Source organism: Colletotrichum godetiae (assembly GCF_030913485.1).
Source record: "Colletotrichum godetiae strain CBS 193.32 chromosome Unknown BDP55scaffold_16, whole genome shotgun sequence".
NCBI lineage: Eukaryota > Fungi > Ascomycota > Sordariomycetes > Glomerellales > Glomerellaceae > Colletotrichum > Colletotrichum godetiae.
This window is the reverse complement of record NW_026851264.1, coordinates 761,681-782,257: the sequence shown is the minus strand read 5'-3', so window position 1 is coordinate 782,257 and position 20,577 is coordinate 761,681. Positions and strand designations below refer to the sequence as shown.

General features: G+C 51.6%; 5 protein-coding genes across 5 annotated transcripts; 2 read left to right on the top strand and 3 right to left on the bottom strand.

The window, feature by feature from the left end:
• Nucleotides 1-1,082: 1,082 nt before the first annotated feature.
• BDP55DRAFT_608611 (uncharacterized protein) lies at nucleotides 1,083-3,364 on the top strand (the record flags this gene model as incomplete). The annotated part of the gene is made up of 5 exons (XM_060571143.1): nucleotides 1,083-1,354; nucleotides 1,505-2,206; nucleotides 2,276-2,368; nucleotides 2,422-2,517; nucleotides 2,581-3,364. The coding sequence occupies 5 exons, from the start codon at nucleotides 1,083-1,085 to the stop codon at nucleotides 3,362-3,364; spliced, it is 1,947 nt and encodes a 648-aa protein (XP_060430932.1).
• Nucleotides 3,365-4,531: 1,167 nt separating this feature from the next.
• BDP55DRAFT_549990 (Alpha/Beta hydrolase protein) lies at nucleotides 4,532-6,188 on the bottom strand (the record flags this gene model as incomplete). Its single annotated transcript, XM_060568981.1, has 4 exons — nucleotides 4,532-5,023; nucleotides 5,081-5,555; nucleotides 5,606-5,682; nucleotides 5,760-6,188. 4 exons carry the CDS (start codon nucleotides 6,186-6,188, stop codon nucleotides 4,532-4,534), a joined length of 1,473 nt encoding a protein of 490 aa, XP_060430931.1.
• A 2,798-nt stretch (nucleotides 6,189-8,986) lies between these two features.
• On the top strand, nucleotides 8,987-9,652 carry BDP55DRAFT_661054 (uncharacterized protein). Its single transcript, XM_060574686.1, has one exon. The coding sequence runs from the start codon at nucleotides 9,041-9,043 to the stop codon at nucleotides 9,476-9,478; it is 438 nt and encodes a 145-aa protein (XP_060430930.1). The 5' UTR covers nucleotides 8,987-9,040; the 3' UTR covers nucleotides 9,479-9,652.
• A 3,462-nt stretch (nucleotides 9,653-13,114) lies between these two features.
• On the bottom strand, nucleotides 13,115-14,691 carry BDP55DRAFT_727710 (uncharacterized protein; the record flags this gene model as incomplete). Its single annotated transcript, XM_060579338.1, has 2 exons — nucleotides 13,115-14,011; nucleotides 14,386-14,691. The coding sequence occupies 2 exons, from the start codon at nucleotides 14,689-14,691 to the stop codon at nucleotides 13,115-13,117; spliced, it is 1,203 nt and encodes a 400-aa protein (XP_060430929.1).
• A 1,750-nt stretch (nucleotides 14,692-16,441) lies between these two features.
• Nucleotides 16,442-19,890, bottom strand: BDP55DRAFT_631009 (ankyrin repeat-containing domain protein; the record flags this gene model as incomplete). Its single annotated transcript, XM_060572238.1, has 3 exons — nucleotides 16,442-18,542; nucleotides 18,600-19,430; nucleotides 19,478-19,890. 3 exons carry the CDS (start codon nucleotides 19,888-19,890, stop codon nucleotides 16,442-16,444), a joined length of 3,345 nt encoding a protein of 1,114 aa, XP_060430928.1.
• Between the last annotated feature and the right edge of the window lie 687 nt (nucleotides 19,891-20,577).

Sequence of the window (20,577 nt, the reverse complement as noted above, 5' to 3'; positions counted from 1 at the left end):
GTGCTTGGTGCGATACCATGGTGCAGGGTTTTCGGGCAGGACCTTGAGCCGATGTTAGAGTTCCTGATCACATAGCTTCTGACTTGCATCGTCTGTTATCAACGCCGGCATGTGGAAGGAGAAACTCACTGCGAGCAAGTCAGACCCGACGGCCTGTGCAGCCGTCTTCTTGGCCGGCTTTGACTTGAGGAAGCCCATCTTGAATTGGTTGTGGTCGGGCTACACTGAGATTGTACCGGAAGGTTGTTGGTTTCTTCAATGACCACCGTTGCAATCGACTTTGAAAGCAGTGAAGTCGCCGAGCCGGGATCAACTCGAAGCCATTAGGGTCAAGTCGGAGGAGATCTCAGAGATATATGCAAAAGTCAAAAGAGACACTGTCAAGAGCCGGAATGGAGGAGTTCCCACGCAATCAACCCCCCCTGTGTACCCCAGTCGACCCCGTAAAATGTCTGCGGTTTCCCCATGGGCTCCACGGTGGATTCTTCCCCAAGTTCATCGTTAGCTTGGATGGCTGACCCATCGTGTCGGGTGAGGGACACTGTCACGGAACTCGGGAGTCGGATGGCAGGTCACGTCGACCAGACTAGACGAACGCTAGATGACTAGACCTGGCTTAGGGGTTAAGATGGATAACGCCGCTGGCAACAGAAGCGACGACGATGAGGTGTCATGGTCAACCTGACAAAAGTCTTACCTAGCTTACACCGACGGCAAGCCCCCCCGACATGGGTGGCACTGGAACGCTCACCTGGGCGCTCACCGAGAGACTCAACGGGAAGAGTCCCCGAGCGCAAAAGTCTCAAGGCTAAGCAGACTCTATGACATGCAGACAAAGCGAGTCATAAGTGAGCTTCCACGCTCCCCGAGGCCATTGCGTCGGTATCTGAAACGGTTCTGCGGGGGTCGGTGATCAATGCTGCACGATAATTAAACTCGCGATCCCCAGACAGGGCCGACCATCCTGCCTCCCCCTCACATTTCCCGTCGCTCGTCTCCCCGACACGAGAAATGCTTCCGAACAACGAGGTTTCCAGGAGTCATCTATCGTCGCAATGGACCCACCGCCGAAGAGGATGAGAATGGACATCGGTCGGGGCTTCCCCGATATGGGCATGGCGGCCGTCACCGGCGGATCGCCTCCTGGCCGCTCCTCCGGCGTCGATCACGCGCATCTCGAGCAAGCTGATCCTAGGATACCGAAGCAGAGGACTTGGTCGCGCGCGTCGTCCGCCTGCCAGACGTGCCGCGGCCGCAAGACCAAATGCGACAACGAGAGGCCGATATGCGGCTACTGTAGGAGGGTCGGGGCAACTTGCACATATATCGAGGACTCGGCTCCGGCAACGTCATTGTAAGTTTACTTTACTTTATACGGACGTGGAGCCTCGAGGCCCATGTCTGATCGGGGGTTCGGGATACACTTCGCGGGAGATGGCTGCCGGTTGAACCGGTGGGCACTATATCGGACTGATACTAATGGAGTGTGGATTGCTTTCGTCAGATGTCAAGGTGTAGGACCACGTTTGCTAGGAGCAATAGAGAACTTGGCCAACCTCATTCAACGCAACGAGGAGAACTTTCGCGCTATTCCGCAACTTAGCCGCGACCTGTCCCGTGACTCAAGCGACTATCCGGACAGCCCAACCTTCCAAGGTGGACGTCAAGATGGTCTCCTGTCCGGACAAGACGGGAGCTCTGCGGATGGGGCCAAGAAGTCCACTCATCCTTCGTTATCGGATACAGCAGGCTTGGACTCCGTGCTGGAGTGGCCAATCTTTCCTAAACCGGTACCTTTCGCGATAGACCCCTTCAGCCACGCTTCCCCACGCGGGGAAGTTTTTTCCCCCAGATCCCCCCCGGCTATGGAGTTCTACGAGCTATCCCGGCTGGTAGACTTGTACTTGACCAATGTTCATCCCATGAATCCCGTCGTCGATGGGCAGATGCTTCGCCAGATGCTAAAGCAAGTTGCGGAAAACGGGCCCGACTGGTCGGCGTCCACCTGCATCGTTGCGCTCTCCTGTGCCCTTGGCGCCATATCCCAGAGACCCGGGCAGAGGACACCAAGCGGAACCCCTCGTGGGTACTCGGTGGAGCCCAACCGTCATCTCGCATCGAGGTATTGGTCAGTCGCCGAGAAACGGCTCGGTTTTTCCATGGGATCACCTGGATGGGAGTCTGTACAATGCTTATGCCTTGCAGGGTAAGACGGCTCCTCCCGCGTATTTGAAATGGCATGTCTCTTGGCCAGTAAGGCTGACTAGTACGACAGAATATGGCACATGTACAACATGGATCCCTTACAGGCGTGGAAATGTTTCAGTATGGCGAGTAACACCTGGTACACCACCTCGCTCACGAACAAGTTTGTATCCTCTTGGCACTGCTTGGATTCCCCTTGGCTGACATTAGTCTCAGGCTGACCATGCCGGCTGGTAAGGCCGAGACCCCTGAATATCCTCAGTCACTCTCATTGGAGCAGATTCTTTACTTCACTTGCTTCAAGTCTGAAAGGTATGCTCAGTCCCGAACTCACTCCGGTAGACCACTTGATCATTGGCTAAAACCTAGTTGCAGTGAGTTGGCGTTTGAGCTATCTCTCCCCGGCTCCATCCTCGCCGGAGTGGATTACCCATACAGCTTGCCTACTCCACCAACACTCGGTGTCATGAGCCTGGACAACAAGGCCCTTATGATGGAGCAACGATCCTGGTACTACTACTTAGCAGAGATCTCCGCAAGGCACCTCATAAACCGCATCACGCAAGCCCAGAAACGGTGCCCACCACACCCGACTGAGCACGGCATTGACCGCATGCTCGAAGTGTTCGAGGTGTTTGATGCTCAGCTATCGGACTGGTATGAGTCACTACCTCCTCCGATATCATTTCAAATACCCAGCGGAGACATTGCTCCCCTGGGCGATGACCTGTGTCAAATGCTTCGTGGAAGGTACTTGGCGATAAGGGAGCTTTTATGCAGACCCTTCGTCCGCTTGGCGTCCACCATCTCCATTGCGCTCACGGTATCGGAGCACATGGTTGCCAGGGTCGCAGAGATTGCTTCGAGAGGGTTGCAGTATTGCCTGTTCAGGATACAGGCTACGTCTTCTACGCCGCACCATGGGCTTTGGTTACAACTGAGAGGATTTGTGACCTGTTCTCTAATATTGACGGCCGCAGAGCGTGCGCAAAGCATCCCGTCATTGAACATGCCAACCAAGGTGTCATATCCTCAGAATTGGAAGCGGACTATTTTTGCTCAGAAGGAAATTCTGTCAAATTGTTGGGAATTTGAGGAAGGAGGCATAAGCGACTGCGCCAGAGTCTTGGACTGGGCGCTTGCAAAGTTTACGGTTTGAGCCTACTTATGCTAATGCTCGAAGTACAAAGAACCCCTATGAAGAAATACCACAGAAGATGTATTTAGAGTAAGATGGGAGCGATTGTGTCAAGCGTCTGCAGAGCGCTTAGAGAAGGTGGCAACGTTATCGGTCCTTCAACGGCCACGTTAGTACGCTAGACGCTATGGCAACTGACACGGTCGTTCCCCGATGTTTTGAACAACAATGTATATATGTCAAAGTCAACTCAGTATCATAAGTTCAATCGGGGAGAGAGATTAACTTCTTCACTTGGCGTCTGTTCAGCCGAGTAATGCGCGAGACTCGGGAGCCGCTCGGCGTGTAGAGGATTCCATTGGGCGCTTCACCACAGTCCGAACATCAGACACCGTTACTAAGTTTTAGTCGAACCTTGATCATAGGACCGAAAAGCCGAATAGGTGCAAGACGCGGTGTATACTCCCGGGAATGCAGAATTGACGCGGCACCCGATACCGAACATGCCAAGCTTGACATGTAGCGGCAAGGTTTGCCCAACGTAACGACGGCTCTCTCGGGGCGGATGGCCGAGTTTTCAGTCAGCAACCCCTTGTTTGAAGTTTACCGACTGTATCGGGCATTCTCCCCGCCTGCATTCGATCGGGGTTTGTCCCCGTCTGCAGGTTCGGGGAGGTTTAGTTGCACTCCGGAGGTCGCAGCCTCATTGGCCTCGATGAGGAAGGTAGCTTTCGGTGTCACCACTAGTCCTGGCCCTGAGAAAGATGCATCTTGTTCTCTCAAGTGGCTTGTAAAGGTTGAGCTTTGTCTGCGCCATGCTGACGTGTCTCATGTTTTCGGTCTATCAAAACCGTTAGAGGCGCACGGTCACTGATGTGACACCTGTCAGGTTCATGGTGGCCATTGATCGAACAGAAGTCCGAAAGACTCGCCGACTACTTTGGTTCATATTTAAGTAGGTGAAGCAAGCGTTCCTTTACCCTCTTACAATGCTTGTGAACCCGACGTGCGGATGTTGTTGACTCCAGCGTTGGTGATCACGCCGGGTACAATAGGTGACACCTACTCCCACTAATTGCTCAACGTAAAGAATTCTAACACAGATCTGCGCTCGCCAACATTGAGATATCTAAATACAGGAGCATCACTTAAAGTACGTGTACGTTGCTTCGTACTTCAACCGATTACTTAGGCAACAACATCGCGGAGGCAGGAAGTCTGCCAGGCACTCCAAGAAAACGGTTGTACAACAGAGCCGTTATACCCAATGTCGATGCCTGTCTGAACAGTCTCAAGGTCTCCAAGAGGTGTCACTTCCCAGCCTTCAGCAAGCGGCCCATCTTCGGGGTTTACAATGAAAGACAACCACAAGTCCTGCATCTCTTCGCTGACTGCGTACTCGAACGCTGTGGAATTTTGACGCGCAATGTCATGGGTCCCGAAAATAAGAGGAAGTTCAGCGGAATGGAAGGCACCCTGCCCCCCAGGCATGATGTTGGTGAAATTTGAAGAATACATGTAGCGGTAGGTCTTGAGGCCAGCCAAGTTTCGCAGGGCGGTCTCGTAGTGTGCTGGACAACCGAACAGATTGTCAGGAACTACGTCTGATCCATTTGTTGGAGGGCCGGTGGAACTACCGGCGAAGTTCCATTCATCCCTGGTCGAGCCAACAATTGAGGGCTTCCCGATAATAAGGTCAGTATGGCTGCTGCATGCTTGGCTGGGACTGACACTTACGCCTTTCGCAACTCTCCCATCCAAAGTCCTATTTTCGTAGTCGGAGAACTTCGTATTTTCGTCAATGATAACGTTGAACGTCAAATCACCAGCTTGGTTGAGGTACTCTTGTATCTTCCGAAAAGGGACCTCTCTCAAGCAGCCAAGCTCGTCCTCTTGACATCCGAACGCGGCTGCCAAGGAGGTAAAGTTGCCATGTACTGTATCGGTACTTCCGATCGGGATAAAGGGTGCTCCCGAATCTTTGATGAAGCCAATGGCAATAGGATCATCGGGGTAGGCGTACTGATAATAGGAAACCGATGCGGCTCCAGCACTTTGGCCCCAGAGAACGATACGTTCGGGATCGCCGCCAAACTCTGCGATATTGTCCCGCACCCATTCAGTGGCTGATCGCTGGTCAAGAAGTCCTAGGTTCTGTTGCGTGAGGTTCAGACCAGCAGCATTTGGGTACCCCCAAACTCCCAGGCGATAGCTTTCAAACACGTCAGCGAGAATTCCGGCAGGATGAGAGAGAGAGATTACTTGATGGCAACAACAATGTGCTTCTGGCTTCTTTGTACCCATCGGGTTGGGGTTTGGTAGGCAATATCGTTGCTTCCCTATTACACCTTTGTTAAACCCACACGCGCTTACATAAGTTTCGTGACCGTGGCAACGTGACAGGGAAGTACGATACCTCAGTAAAGCCACCGCCATGAATCCAGATAACAACTGGCAGAGCTTCCTTAGACTCAGTTGGAGTCCAGATATTAAGAGTCAAACAATCCTCGCTGGTGCTGTTGGGTCGAATCAAGAACTCGGCAGACCATGCGCCTCCGCCGCGGGGCGGATCCGTCTGCGGACAAGATGGACGCCGTACCGAGGCGTCTAGAGTTCCGAAAGACTCTTTGGGCAAAGCTGGAAGCCATCTACGTTCTCCGATTGGTGATTTGGCGTAGGGAATTCCGTAGAACTGCGCGACTTCTGGCGCTTCTGCGTCTTGGAAGCCAGTGACTATGCCCTGTTTTGTTTCTACGCGCGGGCCAGGTAGTGCGAGAGTACCGGATATGAAGAGGCTGCTCAACGCCAGAGAAGCGACTAGAGGAAGTGGGGCCCAGGTCTGCATCTTGAGATTTGGAGGGGAGAGGGGAGGGGGCTCCAGATTGCGTTGAGGGATGGGAGAGTGGAATCTCAACCCCATTGACTTTAGGGATCTAGAGCTCATACATATGGACCTGTAAGTCCGAATTCGCTGGAATATGTATGCAAGGCCGTTACATCTCGCCTACGCCTCCGCGTATTCGGATGCGGGGAAGACTTAGACTAGTGAAAGCCGAGTGTGGAGTTGACGATGGTTGGCTGGTAGTTGACGAGAGAATTCAATGTTACCCCGGAGAAAGAGGAGGCTCGGTTAGTATCTCGGCATGAGAATGATGACGATCGACCTGTTGTCCACCCCGCAATCGGGATGGATTCTACCGGAGCCCACGGGGAACGGTCAGCCAAACAGATAAGTTCAACGAAGGCCCACGATGATGACGTTTGGAATGAATAGAACCAAAGAATAGGGGTAACATTCTAACTCGAGACCATGGACCTGAGAATACCTGGAGCAGGATAATTGGGCACTGTGTTTTAGGTGGTCTCTGACTTGTCTAAGCAACTCCACTGAGCAATTTTCGCTGTCCCACTCGGCTTCACTCAGGGTGGAGACAATTCATAGTTAATCGACCGTAGAACCCAAACCGTCTAGCTCGAATCGAAGACTTCCGAGGGACTCACTCAAATCACGAATGATATGACTGAGTGCAATATCCATGGATCTTAATCACCAGTTTCATCTCAGAGTATATAGTCTGAATTTAGTCGAATCTCTTCCAAGCTGATTGCCCACTCCTCATGCGGCCGCCCTGACCACCAAGCCTAAACAGAGCCCGTCCCCATAAAGGCCACCTGACCCCACCCAGAGGTCAAGGAGGTTGCGGGATCACTTTGAGCCCCAGACAGCTATCAAGTAAGCTATCAGTCGAAAGACTTGTATGGCCTTCAAAGACCAGTTGATGATATGTAGTCTGGCTTAGATTATGATTGAATTCTGGTCAGGTTGCTTATTCAATGGCCAAAGCAGGATGAGGCCGTGCGCATGGTCCGTCGCATATGACAGAGCCTTTGCATGAACAACTAACTCGGGGCTGTTGTTGACCGTTTGACAATCGGAGATGGTATACTCGTTGCTACTATCTTTGCGTCGTTGGTCTTTATCTGGGCATGTGCTTGCACAAATACTTAGCTTGGTTGAAGTTTCGCACTCAGATATGTAAAATACTTCTGAAGCGAATAGTTCAACAAGAGATAATGCTCAGCATCCTCTATTGGATAGATTATGTATATTGTTGTACCATCTTCCAATGAGACTGCGTGGCGGAGACCTAGCCGAGCTAAGCAATAAGGGACAACTACGCTACAGGGACGTCTGCTTGGCTATTGGCCGCTTTATATGCATAGGGTTATAAGCAGCTGAAGCGCGTAGTTACGACGGAGGAACATGACGCTCTAGATTGTCCCTCGAACTCCTTGAGGGAGTCTTCTAGATGCCTCACTCAATAAGGAACCATCCATCTTAGGACTGCGACTGTCTTCAGTGTAAGAGAGAACAGTCAAAGATCAGCGCAGCATAAGGAACTGGAGCTATGAAACAACAGAGTGATACACGACCATCGGATTGAACAGAACAGGCAAAAACCTCTCCAAATACTAGTGATGGCAAGGCATGACCACAGAATCTGAGAAAATGGACATGTTAGTCAAGCCAGAGAGACGTGTCTCAGCGGCAACAAACCCCGCGCACGGGGCAATCACGTCACCCTCGGGGTTTATTTTCCCAACATAGTCTTTAATTATCGAGGAAAGTCTTGTCTGATGCAAGCCCTGCCACATCCATGGTACCAAGAAACTCAGCAGAATGGATTTAATCCTGCTATTGCAGTCCTCTCATGGGGTAAATGTTTTTCAGATGGCGAATGGCTCCTGGTTCGTTATCCACCCCCTTCCTCGCCATCATTGAGACCTCCCACATTACTTTGATAAGCGGCGTGCCGTGTTCCTTCCTCGAGGAGCGTATTAAGAAGGCGCAGTCGTCTTCAGTGTCAGTCTGTCAGACTGGAGAACTCTACTTGGATGAATAATACCGTAGAGACAGGTAACTCAACAAGACGAGATGATGGTACATGTATTCAAGGAACTAGAGAAACCGCTATATTTTATCCCTGTAGACTACTATGGAAATGTACTGCGCTCTATGTTCTTGGCAATGACTGCGTTAGGCAGGTCGGTATCTCTCTTTTGATTAGTGGCGTTATGCCGTTCGTTGTGTGAGGCTCTCAAGGAAGCTATGATCAGCATCACGGTGCACAAAACTCATTGCTCTAAGGCGCCAATGCCCATCTCCCGCCATCAGAGCCTGCTATAGAAGGGCTGACTTTACTATGGGGATGGAGCCAACTCAGCGAGGCACTGTGCTATCTATAAATGCCGGTCACGCCCCTCCTTCCGCAAGGAGACTCTGGCCCGGGCGTTTAATGCCATCTTTCTGTTGTTGGAAGTGCCCTTTGCGTGCTTTAACTACGATATTAACAATGCGAATGTAGACGGGAGTGTTCTGCTTCAGGGAGGTCAAACAACAAAATAGGAAGCGTCGAACGATGAGGTCGCAATAGTAAGTGGAGATGCTCCATCTCGGTCGGGAGACCTTGGTCACATATGAGTGAGCATTGCTGTCACCGTCGAACCACCTTCTCAGCTTGGTACATGATGTGATGTATTTCGTATTGATACCATCATGATGTTGCCCCTATACTCGGAATATATAAGAAGCCAGTGTAGTCATCTACTAAGACTTCAATATTCTCTGACAACAAGCCTTTCATATAATCGCTAATCATTACTCACTACTTTTTAAACCCTCGCTTCACCATCACCATGAAGGTCTCTATGATTCTCGGCTTTGCGTCTATCGCTGCCGCCCTGCCCGCCGTAATCGCTCCAGCTGAGACGCGCAACGTCGTTGTGAGCGACACGTCAGTGGTAAACGAACACTCCGCCCAGCCCCTCGAGAATGCAACCATTGCCCCAGTTCTGATGACAAGGGAGGACTTTGAAAGAGTCGTCTCTTGGCCTAGCACATCTGTCATTGGCGGTGGCACTAGCTTCCAGTATAAGGCAGAGCCCCTGGGAAACGACCAGTTCAAGATCACCTTCTACCACAGCGCCCCGTTCAGCAATCTCACCTTCAAGTACACCGTCTACGCAGGTGATGGAATCATTGCCAGTGAGACCCTGTCGGCCGGAACGAGCTCCAAGTCTGTGCAAGTCAGCCGTATCGGCGAGAGCTTCCGCATCGTTATTCAGTCGGTTTAAACCATTAACGGCTCTCTGGATTATCGAGCAGTGGGACCAACCACAATCGAATACGATACGACAAGATACAGAAGCGATTGCTGGGTGGACTTACGAATGTGGGCGAGAAACATCGATAAATTTGGAGTGGCTGTTTGCAATCACCAGGTCAATCCGCATGCAAACTCTCGAGGCTGTGATATTGGCGTAACTCTGGACGCAGGACGATTGTAGTTTACATAACAGATAGACGATAACAAGTCGAAATCTGAGAGTACACACTGCTCTACAGTACATTACCTCAACTCCTTTCTCAGAACCATCCTAGCGTCGCCACCGTGATCAAGGGAATGTGTGCACGCACAAATTTGCTCCCGACTGCTTCCGCTTCTATTCATCCACAACTCTGATTTGCCATAACGAAGGTCTTCTTATTTGAAAGACTGCGAAACGTTGATTATCACACTGTGCGCTCTATCTGTTTGAAAATTGCCAACATTCAGTTGGCATTCTTGCCGTCGTTCATAGGCTATCTGGCATTGTCTACCGGTTAATAGGACAACGAGTTCTAGTTTTAGCTGTAAAGACCACCAATGAAGGTACCATGGGGGTCTATTCGTGTAAAATTTTCAGGGGAGAGTCCACAAATATCCATGTGCGGAAAGATTTCCGTGGATACGAGTACTTTGGACGTTCATGTAATATGAAGGCTGGTGTGTTCGGTACTGATTAGTGCACGATTCGCGCTTACGTACGTACGTCAAACTCAAGTGAGCGCATCGGCTAGGTACGTACAGGTACCACTGCATTGGTGACATGGTGAAGGCAATCCTCAAGAGTCTATCTTCAATTTCTCCAGTCCAGTCTGCCTCCCACAGATTGTTATCAAGATTCAGTCATTGACTTAGTAGCTCAAGGTTGACCGAAATCAAGCTTCAGGCTTCACATCTACATGGTAATTCAAGCCCCCCCCCCCCAAACACTCTCCTCTGTCCCAGTGTAGAAGTAAGCTTCCGGATGTGACGAAATGCTGATGATGCCATGAATTAGACGACAATTGGTCCTGTTCTCGCTACATGCTGTTCTTATTCTTCGAAATCGGGCAGACTGCAGTGTAGTTGTCAACTAAAGCTCCGGGACTTTTGTTTCAGGGACTTGAGAGCCTACTTTCAAGAACAGGCTGTAGTGTCACAACATGTGATAGTGTAGCCTCCACTGCCACAGAGAACCTTGTCGGGTTTACATTTTCCGCCGTTGAAGCCCTCGGTGCCGGGTGATTGAGATGTGCAAGCAGCTTGTGTGTTGGTGACTGCGGACAGAAGCGCGATGACAGTCGTGATAATTTGACTTCGAAACATCATGATGGCCGGAAACAACTACAATTTGTTCAACTTTGGTAAGGCAAAGGCCGTGGGCCAACAGTCGGAGCAGTGACTTACTTATACCTGTGTGCCCCTCAAAAATATGCTACCAAATGAAATGGGGGCTTGATGCCACCTCGGGACACCGGAGCCAAGTCGAAGCGAAGCTCCGTCGATGCTTGGGTCCACACTACATGGCATAGACGGCGCGGTGCTCTTCTAAATTCCCGGGGTTCGCAGTGGCTTCAGCTTGACAAAGGTTCTGTGAGGTTATCTGGTTTAAAAGTCATGTGAGCTACTCGAAGTTTGCGCTACTACAGTTCGAATTGTGCTCTATTAACCCCTCGAAAATGCCCATGAGCTTGACAACCACGTTCATCCATTCAATCGTGCGAGTCCAAGTTCAAGTCATGCGATTCCGGTTTCTCATGTAAGGTACCCTTGACAAGACCCTTTCATCGCGGAACTCAGTGTTATCCTGGTGTGAGAGCAGATCTTAGAGTTGAGGGTACTGAAGGTCGCTACGGTCTCTCTTAATCGCCGCGACGCCGCTGTTGATTCAATTAGAGTATGGGGCTGTTAGGCATTCTTCTTGGCGCTGCAACCCACCATATCCAGGCTTGGGCTAATAACGCATCGTAATCTACGAGGAACTTTATTTTACCCTTGCTCCTGGCACCAGGGATCATAATTGTATTGTTACACATGGACGCTGTTCTAACATTCGGGGTTACTTGCCAACAAGCTGTCCTCACCTGTAAACATCGGACCAACAATAGTCAGTGAACATTTAGTGTGAGCTTGACTGAGAGCATGAGGGGGCCACCGTTGCCAGAAAGCTTCTTTCCACGATTTGGTATTTGTGGAAATCCGATGAGCATTTCAGGCGAGACATTGATTGGTCTCGGGGAGCGAGTGAAGCCCTTCAATGTCGTGTTGCTGCGGTCGATAACTGAAATCACAGCACAAATATTGAGCTTAACGCCCATTTGTGCGGAAGGTAAATATATATATCGGGAAACTAGCTTAAATTATGACCGATCTTCTCTTCTTAGCCTTCGATTGAATATGACTCACTCAGCTCCTCGCCGCGGCGGTGCTGGGCGCGCCTTCCACACATGAATGATGACGCCGTATATTCTCACCCATACGCATACACCATGAGTTAAAACCCTTCATATCCCCCATCGACTCCACGCCTGTTACCAGCACAGCAGGTGCCCGTCTAGGTCGACGGTTCAGATCAAACCATCCCGTAGTGGTGGAATGGTTGGTGGTTGATAATCAATTCACCAACCAGCCTTCTCGACGACAGGCTCAGCGTATACGAGTACCTGAGTTCGAATCCCAGCATGAGCACCAAGAGATGTGGCCACCAGTTCAGCAGCGGGGGTCGGATTCTTTTTCTTACCTTTTGAACTTGCTGAATACTAAATTAGTTGATTTAGCATGTGGATGTCCTTAATTCGGGAGAGAGGCATCGGAAGTAACTTTCAATATTACAGACCGCATAAGTGTCGCGGAAGACCAAGCTGCTTCATGATTCGAGATGCCCAGATTTCAATACTTATTTATCATGAGAGTGTTGTAAATTTGGTTCTATGACTTCCGCTCTATGTACACTTTTGGCCTTTCAATGCTGTCGTCTCCTAAACCCTGCATCGAAAATGTGCGCGGGAATCCCGCATAATTCATATGGAGCTTGAACCTAGGGGCACTTGGGGAGAATACGATGGCTTTATAAATACCTAGCTAGTCGCCTCACGAGACTGATTACGAGAGTTGTCTAGGGAAACAAGCTATCGTGACAATATACCAAGGTGTTTGTGGCAACAAACAACACGCGACCGCATAGTTGCAAGCTTTGTTGAGAGAAATGTGGTGCTCTCTCACGAATAAGTTGCTTTTGGAGCTTGGCTGGTTGAAAACCTGTCATATGTTGCCAACATTCATCACAATCTAGAGCAAGCAAAGCAAAGGAAGCTGTTGCGACGGGATGGAGCAGACCGATAGCAGACTTGCTGGGTGATCGTTCATGAAGAAGCTTAGAAACAAAACATACAATGAATAATGGACGATATTGTCATGAAACCAATCTTTGATATACCATATTATATTGTACGTTGCTCCTGTCATTACATCCCATCATCCAAACATGACAGCCCCTTTGTCCTCCATCCCAAAAACCCCCCATTCCTAAAAGTATTAACACAAAAAAAGTATGAGCAAAGCCTCTATAGCCGCTCTATCCACCCAAATAACACACAATCTAATGTCCCCAACCTCCCAAACACATCTACCTCCCAAACAAACTGAACCTCAGCTTCCCCTTTTTTGGACCCGAGCTGTGCCCACTCATCGGCCGATCATCGTAGCTCATAATACTCGACGCCGGTCTCGGCACCGTCCGGGGCGGACTATTCTGATACATCTGCTGCTGACTCTGCTGCGGCATCATCTGCTGCTGGTGCTGCTGCTGAGGCGGCGCATAGTCCCCGCGCAGAGCCCTCTCGACATCCAGGTGCTGCCGCTCATACTCGTCGTGCTTCCCCTTTGCATCAACGAAGCGCTGCTCAGCTAGGCGCCGACGCTCCTGCAGAAGACTAAGCTCCTCATCGTACTGCGCCATTTGGCCCTGGGCTTCGTCCATGAGGCGGTGGTACTCGAGCATCTTGCGCTGGAGAGGCTCGAGAACGCTCTTTGAGATGCTGGGGCTGTTGACGCGGCTGATGTCGCTCAGGACGCTCTCGTTAACAGCCGGCGGGGACGGGGGGCGGAGACCGCCCGCCGGGTTGGGCATATGCTGTTGCTGCTGCTGTTGCTGTAATTGCTGAGAAGGAAGTCTATCTCTAGGAGAATGCTGGCTTCCGGGCGGCTCGCGGGGTGACGCGCCGCCGCTCATCTGCGGCGGATCCGGGGCTCCCGGGGCGCGACTTCCGGTGGATGACTGGCGGCGGGCGTGGCGCTCTGTGCGGCGGCGGGAGTAGCCGCCCGCACCTGCCGCTGCTGCTGCCGCGTCCTTTGACGGGCTCCATTCGTCGGGGTTCTCGCCCATGTAGGGCGGCAGCTGGGAGTTGACTGGCGGGGGCTGGGAGCGGCGGTTCTGGGAGGCGTTTGCGGCGGCTGGGGGTGCACGAGGGCCTGCGGCGCGGGGTTGGCCTCCGTTGCGACCGTTTGTTGGGATTACGCGCTGCTGCATTGCGGTTAGATGGTTTTTTTGGTTCCGATGCGGGTTGTGTATGTGCGTGTGTGCGTGCGTGTGTGCTGTGGTTGTGATTTTGTGTGTAGGGGGTTTAGGGGAGGGCGGTTTCAAAAGCCGCCCTTTGGTGAGATGAGTTGGAGTGAGTGAGTTTGGGAGTGAAAGTGAGACGGAGTGAGGTGAGTTGGGTGAAGTGAGTTCTTGAGTGCTGGGGTGAGAAAGATAAGGGGGGGGTGGGTGGTTGAGGTGTAATGAAATTAGGCGTGGCTGGTGCGTGTTTCGCCGAGCCATTGCTTTTTTTTCTCTTCTCAATCCGATCGATCCCTCTTTCAGAATTTCTCCTATTGAACTTTCATCTGTAAACTCACCTGTTGATGGGGCGCTTGCGCGAGCACAGCGTCATGCAGCGCAGCGTCTGAGCTGGCCCGCGGATCTTCACCGCCGCTGGGCCCGGTAGTGAAGCGGGAATCGTCGTCGAGGGAAGGCGAACGGGGTCTTCGATACCGGCCGTTCCTACCACCCTCGCCGCGAGATTGACGTTGTTGCGAACTAGATGGGTCGCTGTGGTTGCCGCTGTTGTTGTCGTATTGCTGGCCGTACTCGACGAAGTCGCCGGGGAAGTGGATGGGCGGCGAGCCCTGGGTGTGTTGCGGCTGTTGAAGTCCCATGGCCATGATGGCAAACGAGACGGGGTCGACGTCTCTTGCGGCGGCGGGGTTGCGTTGGGGCGGAATGGTTGTGGAGTTGGTGGTTGGCTGGTGAGTGAGGTTGGTGATGTGCGAATAGAGTTGACGTTGGGTTTTAGTGTTTGACAGATTTGACGTGAAGTGAGATCGATCTTGAAAAGACAATTCAAGATGAACTACTAAGGTAGGGGGGCAGTGACCGTTGGGAACCGTTGGAAAGTGAGGAGCGGTCTGTCTCTCTATGTCTGTGTCTGTGTCTCAACTCAGACGAAGCCAACACACAGAAGAAAAAGCGCGGTTGCAAGATCTCGCCAGACACGGAAGCTAACGGGAGGAAGGGAAAAATGGCTGCTATCCGAATCTAAAGGAGGAAAAAAGAAGAACGGACAGTGAGCACATACAAATTTCTCAATGCCCCCGAACGGAAGAATTTGGGCTCTCGGACATTTCAGGGTTTGACAACTCTGGTGAGTTTGTAAAGATTCAGAGTGGCTGGGACGGGGAAGAGCACTAACAAATTCCCACGTCCACTTAAATCGCACCACATTTAATTACGTGCAGCGCTGCTGTGGTGTCGCCCAGCTCGGCGGGGCGCCCATCTTCACTCGCCTTCGGGTGTCGACAATTCAGTGGCTGGGGGTCCACTCACCTTCAACTTTGCGGATACTCGCACGCTCACCTGCTGCGCCCAAACATCGCCCAACCTCCGCCATTGTCGATTCGTCTGCCCACATCACCGATAACTGCGGGATTCATACACTCTCGGGACCCGGGAAGCTCCAATCAGGCGGAATGAGTGGGATGTATCCTCAGTTCCCAGTTTCGCGAATCGCTGGGAGTTGGTTCCGGGGTGCCGTGCCGAGTGGACAATGCTGCCCTGTTCCGTTTTTAGATGGCTGCAGTCTTTAACAGACGAATCATTAAAGGAAAAGGACGTGTCGTCGACTGTTTCGAGAGTATCCGCCTGCCCCTTTTCCCTCTTTCACGGTCGTTCTTGGATGCTTCATGACATGTTTTTGGTCTCTTCTGAGTCCTCATGGGTCTGCAGCGTACCTGTCCCGGGGAAATTACCCCAGCCATTCCAATAAACCGTGGATCTCTGGCAGGAGACGAACTGCAGGTCACACACAGGTGGACATGGAGTCGCTCGCAGCAACCTTGAGTATGCCAGCGGTCCCTCCTCTTACCTTCAAGCTCCAAATTGTCGAGGACAGCTTCCAAAATCCCAGGCTGCCACAGAGGCAGGCGCGATCCACTCCGGCCCTGCCGCACCTTCAGCTGCCAAACCACCAAGCTCCCCCGGTATCCACTTTCCCGGCCCTGTGGAGGAGAACCCCCGGAAGCGCCGCCCGATGTGGGGCCTAGGTCTCCACCATTAATGCCAGCGGCTCTGCAGCACCCTCCTCGAATAGTGACCGGTCGAGCAGTACCTGATGCGATGCGCCACTCCTGAGCTATCGTGACCCATGTGTTCTCAGCGACTGTCATCATTGCTGCGGCTCTTTTCCGGACAGTGGCCAATTCAAATAGCGACGGGTCCGGTGTCCATAGCTCAGGTAGATCTTACATTTGTCCCACGATCACGGCGAACGTGGATGCGTAACATCGGGCAAATGAGGGAAGTCGCCTGGAAGCAGGGTGCGGTCCCTAGGCACTGGGGATACGACATGGTACAATTGAGATAAGTACAGTTTCGATTGCCAAAGGAGTACGAGAGACTCCCATTCAAGCAGATTAATCATGTCTTAGGCACATAAATCCCATAACCCCCATCATCAGCAAATTGATAAAGCTGGCCCTCGAAATCGAAAGTCACAGTCCGATCCTCCTCCAAATTCTTCAGGAAGTCAACCAATTCTTTGTTGCCGCTCATCTCGGCACTGACAGCCGCTGTCGGATACTTGCCTGGGTGCCGAAAGTCGGCCTTACTACCGACTGATAGCAAGCACTTGACCATCTCCAGATGACCCGCCAGGCAGGCGAGCTCAAGCGGCGTCTCAAGACCTCTCGCCCACGTGTTGGGATTTGCGCCCTCCTTTGCCAAGTACTTGACCGTATTCATGTGTCCCTCGCCCGCAGCCCAACTCAGGGGTGTTCGCATGTGGATCTGCTGCGTTCTTTCCAGCTCGGCCTTGCGGTTCTTAGACTGATCGAGGAAAGCTCTTACGCGGGAGGTCATCCCGCGCCTGGCAGCGTCAAAGATGTCTCGGCAGTGACGATCTCCTGCGGCCGTGATAATTGCGGATATCACTCCGTCTTGGTGATTGGGAGCGTAGTCACGCGATTCCTTCTCGGGACGGGGTGTCATGATTTCCGGGACGTCGATTGACAGTCCCTGTTCGAGACAAAGCCGAACGCAGTCACGGTTGCTACCGTAGCCTGCAGCCCAGAGGAGACTCCCGTACTGCCCTTTCACGGCTTTAATGTCCGCACCCTCCTTTAGCAACAGTCTGAAGGCCTCCAACTTCCCAGCAGCCGCTGCCGCATGTAGTGGTGTTCCGATTTTACCCTGGTTGAGATTAACATATGCTCCGTAGCTCAGCAGTAACTTGATGCATTCCAATCGCCCACCATACGCCGCACATTGAAGTGGCGTCGCCAGGTCTGCGACTTCGTTGTGATTGTGATCAGATCCAATGTCGGCTGATATCCAGTGTGGCTTCTTCTTCAGAATCACTTCCATAACGGCTGCGTCGCCCTCCATGGCTGCACATTGCAAGAGGCTGCCCGATCTTCCGCTGACGTGGAAAAGACTTGCGCCTTGATCCATAAAGAATTCCATCGTCTCAGGGTCTTTAGCCTTGGAAATGCAGAAAATCGACGGGGTATCACCGATCCAATCGGCGCTATCAACCTTTCCGCCTCGTTTGATGATGAGGTCCATAGACTCTTTGGATCTCTGCAGAGCCCCATAATGGAGAGCAGAGCGGTTTCCGCTACTGAAGCCATTAGGGTCATGGCCAGCGTCTAGAAGACGTTGGACAACTCGCCAGAGGTTCCAGTGTGTTGCATGGTGCAGCGGGCGATTGATATGGTGGCCGTCTAGCAGGACTTGTTTCGAAGCCGGTCGATAGTTGTTGATAATTTTGCCGCCATCTTTAATGTGCACCTCCCATGCATATCCCTCAACCGGCGCTGCCGGCCCATGACGGCCAGTAATGCGGTGCCAGTTGACATAAGCGGCATCATCGCGATGAAACAGGCTAAACACTAGGTCATCAAGAGGGAGATTGCCACGATCAAACTCAGGATTCGCCTCTCTCGCGTGATGGGTCCAATGGAGGGCGGAGTACTGCAGGAAAGGAACCGCCTCCAAGGTGTGTGGTCCAAAGTCACTGACATTATTCTGATCCAGTAAACATGCGACGCCTTTCGCTGCCAGTAGTAGGTTCCCTTGCCCATGCGTGGTGTAGAAAGCGGATGCTGGCCCATAGCGCAAGTGGTCGGAGACGAGATATTCCTTGACTGAGGCATGAGCAAGTCTCAGTTCTTGCTTGTTTTTGGTTCCGCTGACGCTGACAGAGACCGATACCAAGCTCGAACAGAGAGATAGCAACTGCTTCAAGTAGACTCTGTTTGGTTTCTTCTGTGTTCGGCGATGGTTAGTGGTAGAAATTCTGACCATATCCATGACTTCATCAACTAGTAGAGGTCTACGCGAGAATGCCAGCGCTATCAGAACCTCCCGAACTCGCATGGCGGACACGGCATCTAGATTGGTGAGTAGCCTTTCGTATGTCGACGGCAAGTCAGTTGGCAAAGAATCGAGAATCTCGTCGACTTGGCTAGAATCGACGCAATGCTCCAAAGTGTCCAAATGGCACTGTACATAGCGGAACCTTTGATACCCAGGGTTAGTTCAGATCCCGCGTTTGGCAATTGCGCAGAAGACCTACATCCCCTTAGCCTTCTCTCTCAGCCGAGCTTCGACTTTGGTCCGTTCTTCATCTGGCCATTCTCGCATTTGTTGCGATGTATTGATTCTTTGTTGAATGTAAGCTGCAATGTCCTCGTCGAGCTTCTTACCCTCTAAACGAAGCTCTTGTGTACGTTTCCGGGCTGACAGAGTTTCCTTGATATCCTGCTCCCTACGGCTCAGGACCACCAGGTGGAGGTTAGGGACAGACTCCAGCGTTCCGAGCATGTTGAGTAGCAATTTTCGCTCCGAACATTCATCCAAAGCATCAACAACGAAGAAGACCTTTGGAAAACAGCCCATTGCAGCCACTGTTGCTTCCAAAAGCTCTCCTGGCAGAGGCTGTTGGCCATGATCTTTCGAGCATCGAGTACGGAGACCAGCCAGAAGATCAAAGGCTTCGGATGATTTGCTCGCTAGCTGGGCAAGGCATGCTCGCAGAAATGACTGAGCCTCTTGCTGCGACTTGCTGGCGAAGTCAAAGTAAGAGTAAACGACAGCTTCTGCGGGTGTTGAACTCTCGTTCAGCAATGTCGTAACTATCGTCGAGCTCATCACCGTTTTCCCGGCTCCCGGCATGCCTGACAACCACAAACAACCTGGGTTCAATCTCCAGTGCTCGTATTCAGGTGTATTCAACAACCATTCGCCGGTACCAGGTTGCCACTTAAGGATTGCATTTTGCAGGTTCTTCCAGACGTCTGGCGGATTCAGCCAAGCAAACATAGCTTTACTTGCTTCGGTTTGGGCGAGTTGCTTCAACTCAGAACCTTGCGCATCTAGGATGCGTCGGATATCCAACACAGTGGCCCTGTTTAAGTCAGTCTTTGGCTTCGAGCCCCAGGATTGGCCTCTTACATGGATTGCGTCTGTATAGCGAAGCCAATTTCTGTCTTGATGGCGTTGATATTGGAGAGTCGACGATCAATTTTTCCCTTCCGAAAAGGCATTGTCATCGACCTATCGTCTTCGAGAAGCTTCCGAATTGCGGTTATGTCGTTTGCGCAGTTCGCCAAGGGGCCATCCTTCTCCAGTAGACTACGGAGAGCTCGAGCATGTCCTGGCTTCATTTCATCGGCTAAGTCTTTGTCTGAGACGGCATCCATCAGCTGTCCCAGAATGCGGACAAGGTCGGCCATCTCCCTTTGGACGCAGTTGCGAGTGTCCTTGGCATCTCTTATGGTTGTATAGACGTTGTAGACTTCAGATGTTACTTTGAGCGATAGCTCAATCAGCTGCAAGATGGCAGCGGTAGAGCCGACTGCTTCCATGGTGTTGCTCGTGAACTTGCGACAATTGTGAGAGCCTTGGGTTGTAGAGACTATGGCGTCTGGGGGGGAAAGGTTCGACTTTTATATTCCGGTCCTTGCCAAATGCTAAGTCAACCTCGTTTGGCTGCCTAATCATTAGAGGAGAACAGATGTACACTCCGCTGATGGCTGAGCATCCGACTGCAGGTGGTATGGGGACACAACATGATGAAGTGTGCAATGCAATAGTGGACTTCCTATGCGATATTAAATTCAGAGGTAAGAATAGCTTCCTGCGCCTCTCTACGGAACGCAGATAGGCTAAATTCAGGCTGGCAGGCTGAGGTTTTTGCAGCACCCATGCAGCTGATGTCTTGGAGGTGCACATGTAGGTATCATTTGAGCCATCACCCTCTCCCGTCTAGTTGCAACGCACTCCTGAGCTGAAAAAAACTTGCATCGAATCCAAGCAGGCTGTAGTCAATGGTGTGTTGGTAGCCTGAGCATTCGTGCCGCATCTTGAGTAGTAATCCATGGCATGTAGCGGCCTAAAGAGATCTGAACAAGCCTGATCATCGGTTAGCTTCCATTGATGTCCTTCATGATATGGATTTCTCTCAACAAGTTGCTTTAGGAGATGAAGAAATGGATGGAGGGTTAAGACTGCCTAATCTCGTTGTGTCCAGGTTCTATCGGGTTTCAACATCC

Excerpts from the sequence above, each read along its gene's own strand:
- BDP55DRAFT_661054 (XM_060574686.1), top strand. The coding sequence starts at position 9,041 with ATGAAGGTCTCTATGATTCTCGGCTTTGCGTCTATCGCTGCCGCCCTG.